Consider the following 20367-nt stretch of genomic DNA (forward strand, 5'->3'; position numbering starts at 1 on the left):
GCTCCATAGAGACCTGACTAATACAAATGTTCCCTTGAATAACGTTCACTAAAGAACATGATTTTGGTTTTGCAGAGAAGGTTGTGGCTGTGGACAGAAATGCCTCAATAGTACAAGGACCTGGGTCAATCCCCAGGACCCATATAAAATATCCTGACATGGTGGCATGTGTTTATAATCCCAGGGGTATAGACAAGCAGATCCTGGGGTACTCACTGGCCAGTTAGTCCACCTGATTGCTGAGAACCAGGTCAGTGAGAGACCCTGTCTCAAAAAAACAAGGTGGGTGGTACCTGAGCAATGATACCCAAAGTTGGCCTCTGGTGTCCATGGAATGTACACACAAAGAACACAATTCGGGGCCTAATGCTCCTCCATGCAGAGAAGTGCAAATCTAGCCTCTACTTGCATGAGTCATATGCAAGTCTCCAGGGGTGATGAACTCCTGAGAAGTCACTGCTCCCTCCAAGAGGCAGGGCTCCTCAATTAGGCTGACTGATTGGCAGGCAGAGAAGCAGGCATGTATGTAAATAAGTGTTCATGACGAGATTAAGGGGGCAATGTAGGAAGTGGGGGAAGACAGAGCACACACAGGGAGGAGGTGAAGTCTGGGTCCCAGGGATAAGGAGTCCAAGCTGCCACCCCCACAAGGATACAAGGCATGTCTTAGTAAAGCACCGTGGAGACAAAGGGTGACACCTGCAAGACACAGATCCAGATCCAGGAGAAAAGTGACCATGGGCTCACAGGCTTACAAGGTAAAACAAAGAAAAGGACATTTGAACCGCTAATGTCACCAGTTATCTGGAATCTGGGATGAATTCAAAACTGGGATAAAATACTATGCTGGGCCCAGTGTTGGCAAAACAGAAATGAAACAGGTACTTGGAGAGGGTAGGTCCATCTCCACCCACGGGAAGTGAACAAGCGAGGCTGCCTTGGGGATCAATTTGGCAAAAGAGTTCAACAATGGAATGAAGACATGAATGTCTCATCAGCCAGCAGCCTCATACCTAAGCCTGCCTAGGGAAACTGAGTCTCAAGTAGACATGAGGTGGTAGGCAGGCACAGGATGCCTCTGCTACAGTGACCAAGCAGGCATGGTGGTGAATACCTATAATCCCAGAAATCAGGAGGCTGATACATAAAGAGTGGCATCATTTATGCAGAGCCATACAAAGAAAACACTTTTATAACATATATATATATATAATATATAATAAATATGTATATAATATATATAATATAATGTACTCATTACAGCTTTCTGGTTACTCTGGGGACTATCAGAAAATTTTGCATTTTTTTTTAGGAGCTTAAAAGTAGAAAGGACAAAATGTGCATGGTTGTTGATTCCACGTGGTGGGAAGATGGACAGTTTTCTCATCCTACGGGTTCTTTCCTTTTCCCTTCTTTCAAGGAGCCAAACTAGCTGGGGTGGCGGCTCATGCCCGTAATCCCAATGCAATCAGGCATGCGCCAGAAGAATCGCAAGTCCCAGGCCAGCCTGGGCTACAGAGGGAGACCCTATTTTTAAAACTAAAAATGAACAAGGCAGATCTACACACTATTTGACTAGCGATTCCATCTCTGAGTTCAGCCCCCAGAAAGCAGAAGAGAAGGGTAGAAGGTTAAACACAGCATGATTTATAATTAGCCAATGCCATTCAAGCTTCTAGAGACAGAAGAGACACTTAAACTGTGGTGTCCTCACCGCATGGACTACTACGCAGCAATCAAGTGGAACCAGTAGGTACCCCACGCAGCAGCACAGGAGTCTGACAGCTGTGGTGTGGAGAGAAAAAGCAAGAGAATTTCAAGTTTGGAATTCCTTCACGTGAGGTTCTCAGGCCTCAGATAATCTATGGCATTAGAAATTAGAACCAGGACCATGGTGCCTTGTAGAGAGTGACAGCAAGATGTCCCCGGTGCTGGGGCCTGACTTGGCCTAGTGTTGCTTGCAGGGGTGCTGGGGTGTGTTCACTGTGGGAAATACACTGAACAGTGCCTTCGGGTTGGAATATGAAGGTTTATTAAAAATCAGGTTTAAACCCAGTTTAAAACAGAACAACAGAGCTTGGAGTGTGGTGCACCTGGAATCCTCCCAGTCAGGATCTGGAAGCTCATGGACCACTCCAGGCCAGCCTAGGCTACAGAGTGAGGAGTTCCAGGCCAGGCTATACTATGCAGGAGGACCAGCAGCCATTCCTCAACAAGGTGAGGAGATGAAAGAGCAAACAGCAGTGACTTTCCTCTACTGGGATAAACCACCTACAGCCACCACACTGGCACCTTCATGGAAAGGCTGGGGACCGTGGGGCAGGAGATGGGCTGTCACACTGCATCAACAGGAGGCAGGGCCAGGCGCTCAGGTGTCACATCCACCCCCTAGGGACCGACCTCTTCCTAAAGGTTTCACAACCTTCTAGAGTAGCAACACCACCTGGGGGCCGAGTGCTCTAACACATGAGCCTCAGGTGTTTGGGAGAGAGGCATTTCACTGCCAGACCACAGCAGAAGCCAAGTTAGGGTGGCTTCCCCCTGGAGCACTTTTAAAGCTAGCATGGGGCGTGTGTGTGTGTGTGTGTGTGTGTGTGTGTGTGTGTGTGTGTGTGTGTGTGCTATGCCAGTGCAGTATGTGACAAGAATCGGAGCTGTCAGCAAGCTGCCATGCACTGATTGACAGAAGCTGTGCGACTTGCCCAAGGTTACCAGCCAGTGTTCCTCAGTGAGAAGGACCTGAAGGAGGCCTACACTCTGTCCCCAGATCTCACGACTTCTGAAGAAGTCCTTGGCTACAGAGGAAGACAGCTAGTGGGCACCCCAGAAAATCGGGGCCAGTGACAATCACTAAAATGCCAGGGATCAGAGACACTGGAAATACACATATTTTTCCCAGCATGCCAAAGTTTGTGATACCCAGCCCTCCATATGAATGGAAACACTGGAGGGGAGGTGGCAATTATTCTCAATTATTACTCAAGAAGAGAATAAGAGCCAGAAGGACTCTTCTCTGGTGCCATTTTAATCAGCTGTCCAAACACACACACAAAACCAGCAGCTGGAACACAGGTTATATATATTCTGAAGGCCTTTTAAGCTGGAGGGGGAGATTAAATAATGATATACAAGCAATCTAACAGCCCCAGAAACACTGTAGAAAAGATCAAATGCCAGGCAGAGTCAAGCATCTTGTAATTCGTGTCAATTAGGAAAGCAGTGGGCTTGGCATGAAAACAAGGCTCTCAAGCTCAGCCAGACAGAGGTGAAGTGGGGAGGCAGCCACTTGTGGCTGGCTATCCGGGAAGGCTGCCCCAAGTATCACACAGCTCCTTTTTGTCATCAGGCATAACTGGTTAGGTCTGAGACAGGGTCTCTTTATATAACCCAGGCTGGTCTGGAACTTGCTATGTAGCTAATGCTGACCTCAAACACAGGTTCCTCCAGACTCAGCCTCCAGAATACTGGGACTACAGGTATGAGCATCACACCTGATGAAGATGTTGAACATCCTATTAACATTAGCTTTCCAATGTCTAGAGGACAGTGGTCAAGTCAGATGGTACCACATGGGAATCAACCATCTCTTTCAATAAACACTATCTGTGCATCTACACCAGCGCCTGTCAATCAAATGAAAGAGGAAACAGAGAAAGGAAATGGATGAATAAAATAGCTGCCACACACCAGTTTCTGCCACTTGAGCTTGGGACTTGTCACAGGTTCGTGCTCTGTGCTCACTCTGCCTACCAAAGACAGCATCTTCTGTCCATGGTATCATCGGGCAGCTGGTATGGAGTGTGGGAAAGAAACACACGACATTAGACAAGGCTTCCAGGAGGTGGCACACGCCAGAACATGAGAAAGCCAGAGCAGCCCTGAGTTCAACCTCCCCCTGTGCCACAGGCAGCAGACATGGGGTGCAGTGGCACCCACATTTCTAGTTCTTCAAGAATGGCGGCAAAGTCTTTAGTACATTTGATATTGAAGTCTCCCCAAGAAGCTCTGTTTTCCCCCACTTCAAGGCTGAGCTCATGTGTGTCACTGTTCTGAGATGGATTTCTGGGCAAAATGACTATGTACAGAAAAGTCCCTTCAGTGCCATTTACTGACTCAAGAGAAACCGGGGCTCCTCTCTGCCCTTGCTCAGTATGAGGCACCAGGCCTGCATGCAGAGCACAGGGCAAAGGAGCAGAGCTTCTGTTTCTGCTTTGTTTGGACACAGCTCCTTTTACTCCCCAATTTCTCTTTGGAAAACTAGCCATGGGGGTCTCACCACCACATCTCTCCATTCCAAGCAGGGGATTTTGTGACAGGGGCGTCCCTGGGTACTGCAGCTCCATACAGACACCTGAGAGTCATAGCTCCAGAGGCTGGTGTGGAGTGGAGGGAGAAGTTGGTGCAGAGGTTTTGGAAGAATGTCACCTGTTCCTACCTCTGTCACCTATGTGCCCCTGGGCCTCAGCAGGATGCTCACTGCCCCTGAGCCCCAGCTTCCTGGTCTACGTGCATTTCATATAGGGCACCACAGAAGTGCACGATGAGAGCGGCGTGTGGCTGGCTGCGTGTGGCTGCATGTGGCTGTGTGTATGAGGTCCAGGGCTGGTCGGGGTGCTGGCGGGGCCTCCTGGCACAGGATGCCCCGTGCATAGGCCCAGAGTCTCGGTGTCACCAGCAAGGAGGAGTACTAACGTTGGCTTGCCCTACTTGAGGCACCGTCCCACATCTCTTTATTTTTAAAAGATGGACACTGAGCACTACCAGATATTCCCCTAAGTACTTTAGAAAAACCAGCACTCGGGTGCTAGGACTGTTCCTGGTATTGGAGGGGCAGGCACAGAGAGGTCAGGTAACTTGCCCAAGGCTACCCATCGAGGAAAAGCAAAGGAAGCATCCCCTGGCTTCCTCCCCTGCTCTCTCCTCCCCCACCCCACTGTCCCATTCCTATCGCTCTCTCCCACTCAAGGGCTCTCAGGCATGGTAAAGGGAGGAATGAACAGTGGCTGTCTCCATGTGCTTCTGATCTCCGGGAAGGTTTGCACAGGCCCAAGGATGGACTGTGAGGAAGGTACCTCAGCTCCACAGATGGCTCCCAAGTGGGAATGTGGTGCAGGGGAGTGTGTGAATGGCCATAGAAGAGACACTAAGCATGGGGGTGGGAACACATACCAAGGGGTCAGGTGCCTCCAGAAGCCTGACCGGGCAGGCTGACAGACTCTACCCTGGAGCCTACAGCAGGATCACTGCTCAACTGATGTCGTGACTATGTCTTGAAGAGTCGTCACTGCTTCTGAAGATTCTGAAGCTTTCCCTTTTGTTGTACTTGTTTTCCTCAGACAAGGTTGCACTCTGTAGCCTAGGCTGGCCTCTTGCTCCTCCCATGGTCCTTTGCTGTGTAGTCTACAGCAGCCTGATGCAGGGTGGATGGAAGACACACAACCCCCGAGTGGCTCCCACTGGCCTCTCTAACAAACCTGTCACCAGAAGGTCCTGCGGGCTCCTCCAGCACTGGCCTCCTGCAGCCAACTCCTCTCCCTTCCTCACTGCCCCAGACACAGTGCCCTGGTGTGAAGTGACTAGTGACACTCTCCCTGCAACACCGCCGGCTGACAGAGGCCACGAGTTCGCTCATCTAATCTCCTTGCACCTAGTGCGATGTCCCAGAATCCGGGGCACACGCAACAGTGAAGCATTCTTTAGCCTCAAGTCCTTTGAGAGGCTACCAGTTCTGCTTCCACACCTCCCTCTTAGGGACTGCTTGGGGGTGAGTTCAGCAGGACAGCAAACCCAGCTCAGTACACTGTCTTCCTATGTGTTTTTAATGAGCATTTGAAGGAACAATTTCTCCAACAAGTTGAAAGGAATTTGCCTTGCCTCAGTGACAAGTGAATGTTCAGAAGGGCCTGGCGTTCTTGGTTCCCATCCATTCACTGAACTGTAACAGAGAGAATCAGCACTGAGCCTCCGCCCAAGCCCCTGAGTCTGCAGGGGCTTCCTGGAAGTCAGTGGCCTAGCCTGCCCTGCCTCTTGCACATCCTGAAAAACCCACCCAGCAGGAGGAGGAAGGAGAGCTGCCTCTAGCTGCCCAGCAAGGTTCCTGCTGTTTGAATTCAGTTGGGAAATTCCTGCTGAGACCCACTGCCTCACAGTTGCCACGGTCACTGTGACAGCAATGTGTGGGAGGTACACAGACACTCACGTGGTGCAGAACAGGTTGTAGAGCCCAGTCCCTGATGGTGCTCACACCAGTCAACTCAGAAGTGAGTCAGTTAACAGCCAAGGCTCACAGTGACTGGCTGTCCATGACTCAGTCACCCTAAAGATGTCACGTATGGATTCTTCTTCATGTTCCAAAATGACAAGAAGGTCACCTTTGAAATATACCCATCAAAGAAAAGATGCTTTCTAGAAATCTTGCCATCCGGACACAAAAGCATATTCTAAGGTACTGGGCCCATGTGAGTCTGCACAAGTTTGGTCTTTAACTGAGTTCAGTGAAGGCCCTGGTGGGCATTGACAGTCTACACCCTGACTCAGTCCTCTCTTGGAAACATGAAAGAGTTGCTCAAATATTCTTTGGTCTTCAGCCAAAGTGTAATGAAGGGAAAGTGTATATGCCTCAGCCTCATGCAAGGTCAAGATTACTATCCAAGCAGCCATCGAGGAATGGCATGGTGCAGGTCAGAGATGAGGCTATGGCTGGTGGGAGTCAGGTCCACTGTGTCTACAGGAAACTGGTCTGGGCACCTGGCCACCATCCAGCTGGTCACTGGGCCAGGCTATGCAAGGTGGTATCCTTCATCCCCATGTTCACTTACGCACAAATAAGCAAGAGAAAGTCTGCTCTACAGACATTAGTGTGGAGGGGAAAAGTCTTCCACATACTGGCAGGGGTGGTACTTCTGCATGGAGAGACCATGGGTGCCCCACTGCAGATGGGGGCTTCTCCTGCATGAAGGGGTCACATGTGCCCTACTGCAAAGAGGAAACCTATTCCCAGTCCCCGCTCCAGACAGGACAGACCTAGGATTGTCACTGCTCTTTCTAAATGACTGTGGTGGTTTGACTAGGAATAGCTCCCATATGTTTGAATGCTTGGCCCATAGGGAGTGGCACTACTAGGAGGTATACGGCCTTGTTAGAGGAAGTGTGTCACTGTGAGGGCGGGCTTTGAGGTCTCATATGCTCAAGCTATGCCCAGTGTGGCACACAGTCTCCTTCTGCTGCCTGTGGATCAAGATGTAGAACTCTCAGCTCCTTCTCCAGCACTGTGTCTACCTGCACACTGCCATGCTTCCCACCATACCAATAATGGACTGAATCTCTGAACTGTAAGCCACCCCATTAAAAGTTTTCCTTTATAAGAGTTACCATGGTGTCTCTTCACAGTGATAGAAACCCTAACTAAGACAATGACTGAACTCCAGAAACCCCACCATTCCTCAGTCCTGAGCCTCAGTTGGCGAGCTTGTTTCAGGGACTGGTGCTCTTGGTGGCTTTGCCTCAGTGGGAGCTTATAAAAGGGGGGTGAGGAAGCAGGAGGTGGAGAAGGAGCTGATTCAATTCAGAGAATGCTCTTAGCAATATAAGAGTGTGGTAGGCTGAGCTAGTTCCTAGGACCTTACGTGACAATTGGCCTTGGCAGATGTGATTAACTTAAGGATCTTGAGTTGGGAGACCACTGTAGGTTTTCTGGATGGCCCACTGGCATCACAAGAGGAGGGGGGGTCTAAATCAGAGAAGATAGGAGGATGTGCCAGATGAAGGGCCAGAGTAATGAGGCTACTGTCCTAATGAGGACCAAGAGCTGAGAATACAGTGTCCTGGTTGGCAGACCATGCTGAGAACCAGTCTTGTAGAAGGTCATCCCCAGTTGCTCTCAGGTCCTCAAGGGTCCTGAACGCCCACATCTGACTGGATGTTTAATATCCTGTAGCTGCAGAAGTGCCTCCTTCTCATTTGATTCTGAATGGTTCCAGATGGCGATGACCTGGAATAATCCATGGAGTTAGTGACCCCTTAGTGCCCAGATGTACTCCAGGTGAACTAAACCAGGCCAAGATAAGAGACCTGGTGATGGGCTGAGAGCACAGTGGTTTTCAAGCTCCCTCAGCAGCCCAACACAAGGGAGGAGAAATGTCTCCACTCGCTAACAGGAGGGTATTAATCATGAGGCCAACTGCTGGGATAGCTGACTGAGCACACTGCATCCAGACATAGGTCTGCCTCCTTTAGTCTCAACTAGCCCTTTGCATGGTGACTAATGACACGTTTTCAATAGAGGCCATCCACTTTCATGACAGAGTAGACATTATACAAGAAACCTCTCTGAGAAAGTCTGGTCCACCGTCATGTATGTTGGTGAGCACCATGATTGAAACCAGGAAAATATTGGACCAGAACAGCAGTCAGCAAGTATAACCAACCCAGATGCCACCTTATTCTGTGTGTGTGCATGTGTGCACATTTGTGTGTGGTAAGTGTGTCTGTGTGTGGCTTTGTGTGCACACATGTACATGTGCATGTGGAGGCCAGAGCACAACCTTGAGTCTACCTTGGTTTTTGAGACATGGTCTCTCACGGAGCAGGAGCTAGCCAATAAGCTAGGCTGGCTGGCCAGCGAGCCATCTCCCTAGTGGGGATCACAGGTACATGTCACATTTCCATGTAGGTGCTGGGGAGTTGAACTTGGGTCCACAGGCTTGTGTGACAAGCACTATTATGACTGAGCCAGCTCTCCAGGCCTTCCAAAAATGTTTTTTTTTTAAATTTTGTAAATTATCTGTGTGTGCATGTGCACATGTATGTACACACATGTGGAAGCCAGAAGACCTCCTTCCACCTTCACATGAGTTCAGGAACTAAACTCAGTGTGGTAGGCTTGTGCACTGAGTTCATTTGCCCCCAAGCCCTCTTACAGATCCGTGTTTAAAAATACCATTTAAAGGCCACAGCCGAGACTGCCTGCACCCGCAGGTCTCTGAAGCCGTCACACAACACAGGTGGTGCTGAGTGTCCCTACTGGAAGGGCACAGCCCACGGAACCAAGCACACTGGCTCTCTGGTGCGTCACAGGAGGCTATCCTGGTGAAATAAGGAGAGGCTCACCCACAGGAAGACTGCCCTTCCACCAGGTGGCGGCTACTTTCTCCTCTGTTTTTCCTAACATTGCAGCTTTTCTGTGGTGAGTTCAGTCTTCAAGGACAGACAAAAGTGGCAGCAGTGACCTGGCCCCTGGATGCATACCTTGTTTCCGATGGCCTTTTTGGGAGGGAAGTTGTAGGCCCTTACTTGCGGGAACATGCTCTGCAGCTGGTGATGCAACGCCCGGAACTCAGTGTACCGCCGATACACATTCCACTCATCATCCTTTATCCGGATGTAAACCTGCCAAGGGAGAAAGGACGACAGGCTGAACTCAAGCCCCTAATGTCATCCTCACAAGGGCAGGTGCTACATCACTGTATACACAGGGGCCACATCTGCCTCATACCACTGAGCACCAAGCACAAAATGGGCACTGATGGCACCAATGGGCACAGGAAATAGTCTGTGAGCCAAGTGACAGGAGAGCCCAGCTACATAGTATGTCCCCACCAGCTGAGTGACAGCACGGATGCATCTCCCTGTTCACATCTGCAGCTTACAAGCTGGCCCATGGACACCAATTCTGCAAGACCCACAGGACTGAAGTCACACTGACCACAACATAGTAGGCCAGCACACTGTAGAGGAACTGATCTGGGACAAAGGGGAGTGAGGTCAAGGTTTTCTAGACTGCTGAGGGGCCCAGCAGAACAGAAGGTCACACCCAGGTGCCATAAGCACATGCAGGGACATAACTTAATCTCAGCCAAGTTGGGACACTTCCCAGAGAACACTCAAGATGCTGATGTGGTTTATGGGCTCGGCACCTGCCAGGACACAGCACAGCTATCTGGTAAGGAAACCTGAAAAATGGGGGCTCTTTTTGTTTGTTTGTTTGAGAAAGGTTTCCCCATGCACATCTGGTTGGTCTAGAACTTGCTGTGTAGACCAGGCCAGTCTCAAACTCACAAAGATCCTACTTCTCTATCTGCTGAGTGCTAGTATTAAAGGTGCATACCACTGCTCCCAGATGATGTATTTTAAAACATCCCTTGACCTAAGAATCATAAAGAGGGTAGAATCTCTGCATAATGACTTCTGTACTTCATATAAAGCAAGGATCCCTCCATCTTCAAAACCTCTTTACATACGAATGGCAACAAATATCTTTGTTATGAGTCAGTCTGACTGCATTCTTTGTAACATATTTTTAGAAGCCAATTCTCTTTTTACTTAGTGGAAGTAAAAGTATGCTTACTATTCCCTCTGCTTTTCCTGAGCCTTCCCTACAGGCAGCCACACCCAGTTCTACAGGCCCTGTTTCTGCCCAAGACTCTCCAGTCTGCCTGTAGTGCAGACCTCAGATATGAGCTGCAGCCATGGTGTGCATGCTTGCATTCTTTAAATCTGAAGCCAGGCTCAGGCTCTAAGCAGTAAGCCTGGCCGTCCTCCTAGGCTTTTATTGATTCATCTTCAAGAGCAAAGACAACAGCAAAACATGATGCCTTTGTCTCTTGTTGCCTGCAAGCTGCCAGGCCAAGTCGGGAGCAGTCTCCAGGAGCAGAGGGCTTGATGGCTGAGAGTCGCACGGCAGAGTAGGCTCTGGGGCTCCTGTTGTATCCACACTCCTGCCTTTGCTGGTGCCCAGAGTGCATTTCAGGCAGCCACTGTTGCTATACCTGGAGACCACCGATAGCCAGGGGAACAGGAAGAGTGCCAAGGCTCCATGGATCACCCATGATAGGCTCACCTCAGCACCTCACAGATGTGGGTACAGCGCTCAGCTCTGTCTTCCACTACCTAAGGAAATGAGCCCTTGAACTCAGTGAGTGGGAGGCCTAAGGCTGAGCAGAAATGACAAACTCCAACCAAACACAAGACCTTCAGCACTCAGCACCTATCATGGGCTGAGCATTACACCAGACACACACTTCTCCTCTTGTCCTCAGGCTAAGCTGCCAGGCAGGTGGTGGGAACATATCCTCTGAGATGAAGACATGGACTCAGAGGCAATGTCACTTGCCCAGGAAAATGGGGAAATGAAGACTTGGAGCCCAGAGCTGTCTTCTCCCCAGTGTCCCATGTTTTCTACCCCAGTGCTCCATTGAAATGAAGTCACAGGGGACTCTGGGACCCCAGACATGACCTCCAAGTACTCTCCTTGCCAGAAAAGCCCTGATTTCACCTCCTCACTTACACTTCCCCCTCAGATCTAATATGATAGAATCACAATCCTCCAGATTACTAACAACGGTCCCCAACAACCCGCTTGGCATCCAAACCTGGGAAACCTGAGGTGCAGATGATTTGCACATGAATTCTACACCACCAGACTAAGCTGAAAACTGTTAGGGTCCGTCCTTCCTTCCTTCTTTCCTTCTTTCCTTCTTTCCTTCTTTCCTTCTTTCCTTCCTTCCTTCCTTCCTTCCTTCCTTCCTTCCTTCCTTCCTTCCTTCCTTCCTTCCTTGCTTCCTTGCTTCCTTGCTTCCTTCCTTTATTGTTGTAGAATATTATTTTAAGGTGTGTTACATTTCTTTATGTTGCATTTGTTTAACTCTGTGAAGCTGTGCTATTTTGCCTGTCCAAAACACCTGATGGTCTAATAAAGAACTGAATGGCCAATAGCAAGGCAGGAGAAAGGATGGGCGGGGCTGGCAGGCAGAGAGAATATATAGAGGGAGAAATCTGGGAGGAGATATCTAGGAGCCACAGAAGGAGGAGGACATCAGGGGCTAGCCACCCAGCTACATAGCAAGCCATGGAGTAAGAGGGAAAGGCATACAGGAGAAGAAAAGGAAAAATCCCAGAGGCAAAAGGCAGCTGGGATTATTTAAGTTAAGGAAAGCTGGCAAGCAACAAGCCAAGCTAAGGCCGGATGTTTATAATTAAGAATAAGCCTCTATGTCTAATTTATTTGGGAGCTGGGTGGCAGGCCCTCCAAAGGAGCAAAACAAACAACTACAATTTATTCACTTATTTTAAAGTGATCCTCCACCCAAATTAGTCTGACTAGCCCACTTTTCTCAGCTTGAGCCATGAAAACAATAACTCCTTGGGAGGAATGCAAAGCCAATCTCTCCCACACAACCAAGCACCCTTTTAAATAAGGGATAAAGCCACACATCTCCTGACCCAGCAGAAGGAAATAAAATTGGTGGGTGCTGCTGGGGTCAGCACTAGGGCTCACTATTTTCTGCCTGAAGGGAAAGTACTGTTGTGGAATAATCTTTTTGTACACTGTAAAGATGTGTCACTCTGGTTGGCTTAATAAAGAACTGAGCGGCCAATAGCTAGCAGGATTTCCAGGCACAACGGATGCTGGGAAGAAGAAGGATAGAGTCAAGAACACAGAGGAAGGAGGATGTACAGGAGAGGTAAGAGCTACAAGCCTTGTGGCAGGATGTAGATAAATAGAAATGGGTTAATTTAAGTTATAAGAGCTAGTTAGAAACAAGCTTAAGTTATTGGCAGAGCTTTCATAATTAATAAGATATCTCTGTGTCATGATTTGGGAGCTGGATGGCGGGGCAGAAAAAGACTTGTTACAAAAGGCATCCAACATGGGGGCACATATTTCTACATAAGACATAAAAAAAGATTAACAAAATGTTCCAAACACACAAAAATGGAGTCAAATGCAGCTTTGTGGTCCTGCAGTTTCTCATGTAGGCCTCAGTACGGAAATGTGTATCCAGGTCACAGCCTACGGGCATAACCCACCAAAGCAACAATGAGCTAAGCTGTGCTGTGGTTTAAGATTTTGATCAGGCAGACAGAAAACTTGCACAAAACTTAAGTCCAAGTGGATCAAAGACCTCAACATAAATCCAGTTACTCTGAACCTGATAGAAGAGAAAGTAGGAAGTAGTCTTGAACACATTGGCACAGGAGATCACTTCCTAAATATTACACCAGTAGCACAGACACTGAGAGCAACAATTAATAAATGAGACCTCTTGAAACTGAGAAGCTTTTGTAGTGCAAAGGACACAGTCAATAAGACAAAACAACAGCCTACAGACTGGGAAAAGATCTTCACCAACTACACATCTGACAGAGGGCTGATATCCAGAACATGTAAAGAACTCAAGAAATTAGACATCAAAATACCCAACAGTCCAATTAAAAAATGGGCTATAGAGCTAAACAGAGAATTCTCAACAGAAGAAGCTCAAATGGCTGAAAGACATTTAAGGAATTGCTCAACATCCTTAGTCATCAGGGAAATGCAAATCAAAACAGTTCTGAGATACCATCTTACACCCATTAGAATGGCGAAGATAAAAAACACTGAAGACAGCTTATGTCTGAGAGGATGTGGAGCAAGGGGAACACTCCTACACAGTTAGTGGGAATGCAAACTTGTACGACCACTTTGGAAATCAATATGACCCTTTCTTAGAAAACTGGGAATCAACTTCCCTCAAGATCCAGCTATACCACTCTTGGGCATATACCCAAGGAATGCTCAATCATACCACAAGGACATATGCTCAACTATGTTCATAGCAGCATTATTTGTAATAGCCAGAACCTGGAAACAACCTAGATGCCCTTCAACTGAAGAATGGATAAATAAAATGTGGTATATATACACAATGGAATACTACTCAGCAGAGAAAAACAATGACATCATGAGGTTTGCAGGATGAAACTAGAAAAATATCATCCTGAGTGAGGAAACCCAGACTCAGAAAGACAAACATGGTATGTACTCACTCATAAGTGAATACTAGATGTAAAGCAAAGGATAACCAGACTGCAACTCACAACTCCAGGGAGGCTACCTAGTAAAGAGGACCTTAAGTAAGACACGGGGATTGCTCAGTGATAGAGAAATGGAGGAGATCTACATGAGCAAACTGGGGGTGGGGGTAATGGAGGGCAAGGGTCGGGGGAAAGAAAGCTTAGGGGAGCAGGAAATCCCAACTGGATCAGAAACAAAGTAGGAGAACAAGGAAAGAGATAAATGAAGACCCTATGGGAATAGGAAGAAGCAGAGTGCTAGAGAGGTCCTCAGAAATCCACAAAGATACCTCCACTATAGACTAGTGGCAATGGTCGAGAGAGTGCCTGAGCTGACCTACTCTGGTGATCAGATGGCCAAACACCCTAACTGTCATGATAGAACTTTTATCTAGTGACTGGTGGAAGCAGATGCAGAGATCCACGGCCAAACCCCAGGTGGAGCTCCAAGAGTCCAACCAGTGAGAGAGAGGGGGGATTATATGAGCAAGAGATATCGAGACCATGATTGGAAAAAGCACAGGGACAAATAGCCAAGCTAGTGGAAACACATAAACTGTGAACCAATAGCTGAGGAGACCCCATGGAACTGGACCAGGCCCTCTGGATAAGTGAGGCAGCTGATGAGCTTGAACTATTTAGGAGGCCCTCAGGTAGTGGGACTGGGACCTGTCCTTGGTGCATGAGATGGCTTTTTGGAACCTAGGGTCTATGCTGAGACACTTTTCTCAGCCTTGGTGCAGGGAGGAGGGCCCTGCCTCAACTACCAACTAAATCTACCAGGCTGGGCTGAATCCCCAGGGGAGACCTTGCCGTGGAGGAGGTGGGAATGGTGGGTGGATTGGGGGAGAAGGTTGGGGGTGAGAGGAGGGAGGCTGATATGTAAAATTAAATTAATTATAAAATAAAAACATTTATTTAAAAAAAAGATTTGCTCATGCAGACAGAAAAGGTTACAAATATGCAGTAAAGCAGACCTAGACAGGAAAAAAAAACAAACAAACCTCTAAGCAGGTTACAGTGTGTTTACAAAATGTGTGTAAGCTTAAAAAAAAAAGAAAATGAGTATAGATAATCATAGAAAAAACAGTTTATAAATAATAAGACAAAGTCTTTAAAGAAAAATAATATAAAAAAGATAAGCCACATAAAAATGGAAAATACACAGAATCTGGATCCTGTATGGTGTTGTGCTGACTTTAAATTTTTTGATTGCTAGTGAACTAACAATAGCTGCTGAGAGACTGGATTATGGAAACTGCTGATTTAAATCAACCTATATATTTTTAAAATGTCTTAACTTCAAAATGGAAGTCAAAAATATGTAACATTGGGAAGAGGTTATGCTTTTGTTTCCACAGAAAAAGAAAGGCTGTGGATTCATTTAAGGTTGATAGAGATCATATTTGATTAAGGAAGACCCCCTGAAAATCCTGGCAACAGACATAAAGAAACAAACCTAAAAAAGACAGGTGATGTATATTTTACCTGCTCAAACATAAAACAAAAAATCACCTTTGGCTGGCTTATGTACAACACACAGCCCATACTTGTGTTAATGTTACCTTTAAAAGTTTATGTGTTTTCAGAGCAAGGGGACCAGACACCAATAAAAATAGGTGGCCCAGGTGATCCATCCACCCTCTCAAAATGCCTCTGTTGCAGTTTCCTCAGAGTTCTGTATCCAGAACAGCTTCAAGGCTGCTGGCTGAGATGGTCCAGCCTCACAGACTACTCCAGCCAGGACTTCACATAAGCCCTGCACTTTCTTTCCCATTGCACAGAGACCAAGCAACAAATGTTATAGCAGTTTCCCAGGACTTGACCATTATCTCAATATTCTCAGGGTCCCTAAAAATGCTGTAGCCTACAGTCAACAGGAAGCAGTCTAAAGAACACAACTCTCACATTCCCAAGAGGTGGGTTGGATTATTTTTAGTTGTTCGATAGGTTATGGATGTTTGTCATCATTTAGGGGGGTTGGTTACAAGTTGTTAATTGGTCATAGTCAAGGATAGAGCTAAACAAAGGAGGTTAGATTCAAGGATCTCTTTCCAAAGGGACAAAGAGGGGATATAGTATAGAAATGATGGGATAGAAGGGTGGATTGTTGAGTTTACTTTTGAACAAGCACTAGTCTCAAATATTTTACATTGGTATGGATTTTTTTTATATTGATACAAATTTAAGGTTATTTTTGTTATACTGTATCACGTTTCTAGTTCTTGTTTAAGGTATTGTACCTATGAGCTCATTTAAAAATGTAATGTAAAGTTTTAGTCCTTGAAAGCTATTTAGGATAATAAAGAAATACAGGTTAATAGTCATTTATAACAAACTTATAGTCATATTAGGCATGTTTTCAAGGTCAATCAGAAACATATTTTAAATAGATGGTCTTCAAATACCTCAAAGACCTACAGAATATGGCATTTAATAACATGAGGTTTTTCATGATAGTGAGATACATCTGCTCCTGGCAACACCAATTTATTTCAAAAAAGGGTAATATTTTATCCTTTTGGAGTCTTTGATGGAGTTGAAGACTAGGTAGTTATAGTTTTCCTTAGTTATGATAGGACTAGATATACAAAACTTTGGATCACAAAGATGGGATAAATAATGGAGTATTTTTTGCAAATTTGCAAAATAAAAATGGACTGGACATTGCAAATGCAATTCTTACCTGATATTTGTTCTTATTATACATAGTTTTACTGTGTTAGGGCTAAACCCTTTTCTTTTTATTTAGATGAAAAGGGGGAAATGCTATGGAATAATCTTTTTCTACACTGTGAAGATGTGTCTTTGCCAAGGCACCTTCTTATTGGTTTAATAAAAAGTTAAATGGCCATTAGCTAGGTAGGAAGTATAGAAAGGACAGCCAGAGGATACTGGGAAGAAGAAAGGTGGAGTTGCCAGGAGATGCAGAGGAAACAAGACATGCTGGAGGACAGGTATAGCCACAAGCCACATGGCAATGTGTAGATTAACAGAAATGGGTTAACTTAAGTTGTAAGAGCTAGTTAGCATAACAAGCCTAAGCTATGGCTGAGCTTTTATAATTAATAATAAATCTCCATGTCATTACTGGGAAGCTGGCAGTCCCCCCCAAAAAGGTCCAACTAAAAAGTTCAGATTCTGAGATCCCTTCATTGAAGTCAACCTGGTAAGGCCTATGCACCACAGGGAGGCAAAGAGAAGTTGGGGACCTGGGGCTTGGGCCTCAGTCCATCATTGAGTACATGCACTGTGTGGACAGGACCTTGAGGGGCAACAAACATTGGCAAAGACAGGGGCAAGGAGGAGCCTCCTACACTTCTAATGAGGACAAACTGTTACAGCCAAAAGGAGATTGGTGTGGAGGTTCCTCACAAGCCCAGCAAGAGCTAGGTATGACCCAGCTGAGGGCATAGCACTGACACATGTGTACTCAGGTTTATCAGGATACCATTTACTATAGCCAGCTTGAGGAATCAGCCTAGATGCCTATCAACAGTTAAATGGATAAAGAAAGCATGGCCTATACAGACAGTTTTATGTAGGCGTAAGGAATAAAATCATGCCATTTATAAGAATATACATAGAACTGAAGACCAGCATTTTAAAGGAAGAAAAATGCTATATGTTTTCTCTCACATGGGCATCTAGTTTTAACAAATCACACACACACACACACACACACACACACACACACACACACACACACGAGCACAGAAGACATGAAAACACAAAAGGAACTGTATATGAAGAGTAGGGCCCAGCTGGATAGTGGGAGGACGGACAACAGAGGAGGACAGGGAAGCCAATGCTATCAAAGTACATGACACACATACACTGAAAGGCCAGGGTAGCCTGTCAACCCTCGACGATGAAGACGTGCTAACTCTGGAGGATTCCCATGGCTCCTCACACCTCTCATCTACCAGCACCCTCCTTTGCAAGGTGGACACTCTCCCCTGCATTTCTCTTCTTTCTTGGGCTCATATAAGTGGAGTCATGCTCATATAACCCACCACGTCTGGTTCCTTCTCAGACAGTGTTTGTGAAATCAATCCATGTTGCTATATGCCCTCTCACTAGGGCCCTGACATGGCTGCACAGCCTCCCACTGTGGAACATGCACCAGTGTTTACCTGCTCTGCAGGATGGGCATTGAGGGTGTTTCCGATTGGGAGCTCTTATACCTGTCTCTGTTAGGCACACGACCTAAATGTGTGAGGCAAAACTACTATGCTCCTACTGAAAAAAAAACTGCCAGTATTGTCATGAGCTAGGAGAGAAGCAAGGCCTCTAACTTGTGTGCAAAGGACAGTGCTAAAGTGCCCTGCATCTCCACCAGAGTAGTGGTTACACACGTAGACACAGGAAAAAGTCCATGGGATGACAGTCTGCATGATGTGTGTGTGAGCCATGCCTTCTTCCTGTCCTCGGGACCTAGGTGTCTAATGCGACTGTGGGCAGGACTGGAGCTGTGCCCAAGGTACTGTGGTAAGTGCTCATGCACACCAGCGGTGCAGCTGGACCAGCCCTGAAAGGGAGGCCGGAAACTGGACCTGAACCCTAGTGCCACCTCTGGTAACTTAGGTCACCTCTTCCATATGGTAAAGAAGGGTGCTGTGGGGAGAACTGGGTGACTTTAGGACCATGTCTAGTATACCTGTTATCAACACATCTGTCAGTATTAGTTGTTCCAATGTGCAACTGGTCACATGCACAGTGGGGGAGAGGAGGGAAAGAGAATAGAGACTTGCAAGTTTGTTTGGGCAGGTGAAGCTCCAGGTCAAAAGCCTGCCAAGCACAACACAAGCCTCTTTAGCCCCAAGCATGTGGGATGTCAAGTTCAGTAGCAGGTTGGCAGAGGGACAGGGCATGGGGCTGTGCACAGGAAAAGCCTGGGCCCCCAGCCTAGCTGCCCCCAACACGCACACTGCAACACTAAGGACAGTACCTCACTCTGAGACTCAGCTCCTTCCCCTGCAGGATGGGCCAGGCCAGCCTCACTGAAGCCATGCCTAGCAGGCACACTGAGCAATGGCAGCTGCAGATATGGCAAGCCCTGTCACCTCCATCATCCACTGCCTTTGTGTACATGAACTTCCCTATTACAGAATTAGGGGTAATTATAGGATGTGCAATCACGAAATTAAAGCAGGTAATTACCATGCCTAATTAATTGTCAAATGCTAGGCAGACAAGGGAACACAAACAGAAAATGTGGCTGAGGATGGGGCAGTTCCGAGTGCCCTCTGCTTGCAGAAAGCTCAACAGCAACAGCAGAGGTCAGAACCTGAGCCCCTGGGTGGATTTGCAAGCACTAAGATAAATCCTGAAAGCACACTGGGCTCTGACTCAGCCTGAGCTGGGCACCCTCTGCGCTGGCTGCAGGCCAGCAAGGCATTCATACACCCCTGTCACAGACACACCCAGAGTCCCCAGCCAGAGAGCTATTTCAGGAAGAGACCTCATAGGAGATACATTATGGCTGCTGTAAACCTTGACAAGGAGCAGACTGCAGAGAGATGCTGGCCCATACAGGGCAAAGACTCACAAATTGTGGGTTTGCAAGCAAAACACCAGGCTGCCTCTGCTTGCTGCATGGTCACTAAGCACCTCCCTCTCCACTCCACTTCTGCACCATACGGAGTCCTGACCCCAGAAGCAAAGGTTTCCTGATGTATGGTGTCATTCATTCGTTTGTTCTCCCTCCCTCATTCCCTCCCTCCCTCCTTGCACCCTTTTCTCCTTTACCTCCCTGTCCTCTTCTCTCCTTCACTGGGATTGAATTTAGGGCCTCATACATGCTAAGCAAGCAGGAACCAATGCTCCACACCCCAGCAATCATTTTCACTTCTTCTTTTCAGATGTCTAACTAAGTCACCCAGGTTGACCTTAAACTCACTCTATAGTTCGGGCTGGCCCTAAACTTGTTGGCCTCAACACCCCCAAGTATATGAGATGGGAGATCTAGACTACCAGACCCAGAACATGAGGACAAGCCCAGAGAAACACAGGTCTCATTTCTCTTAGAAAATACAAGTCTGACTCTCATTTCCAGGACTTGTGGAAGGCTTAGCAACGCCTTTCAAAATGGACTAGACTTTTTGCATAAGTTTCTCTAAAGCTCGGTGATTTTCTTTGTCTTAAAATGCAGCCATGGAATAAAGAAAATGTGTAAGCACCATTACATGACATGGAAGGCAGTAGAGACCAGGCTCAGAGCCTCTGATGGAGGAAGGGCCCAGAGCCACATTGTTTTCACACCAGAGGGAAACAGTGACAGCCCAGCACCAACATGAGGACTGTCACATGCAAACTAGTCAGATGACATTATATGCTCTTCAAAATGGCTTGAGGTTCCTAATTCATTTGCTTCCTTAGCGGCCAATGAGTGCAATGATTTGTGTTTTGGTTCACAACCCGTGTTAATGTACCCTCGCTCAACTTTTCTTTTAATGAAATGGCTTCATGTGTTATTAGCTGTAAATGTCCTCAGTGCTGGAACAAAATGCCCAAATTACCACAGGACCACAC

General features: G+C 47.0%; 1 protein-coding gene across 4 annotated transcripts in view; it reads right to left on the bottom strand.

Annotated features, from left to right (window-relative positions):
- Snx29 (sorting nexin 29) overlaps nt 1-20367 on the bottom strand; it is a 474149-nt gene that overhangs the window by 37816 nt on the left and 415966 nt on the right. For all 4 annotated transcript variants that reach the window (XM_076577840.1, XM_076577839.1, XM_076577841.1 and 1 more), the window contains one exon: nt 9247-9387. In XM_076577840.1, the coding sequence (XP_076433955.1) occupies nt 9247-9387 (141 nt within the window). The remainder of the gene's footprint in view (nt 1-9246; nt 9388-20367) is intronic.

The sequence above is a fragment of the Peromyscus maniculatus genome, chromosome 8 (assembly GCF_049852395.1).
Source record: "Peromyscus maniculatus bairdii isolate BWxNUB_F1_BW_parent chromosome 8, HU_Pman_BW_mat_3.1, whole genome shotgun sequence".
Taxonomy (NCBI): domain Eukaryota; kingdom Metazoa; phylum Chordata; class Mammalia; order Rodentia; family Cricetidae; genus Peromyscus; species Peromyscus maniculatus.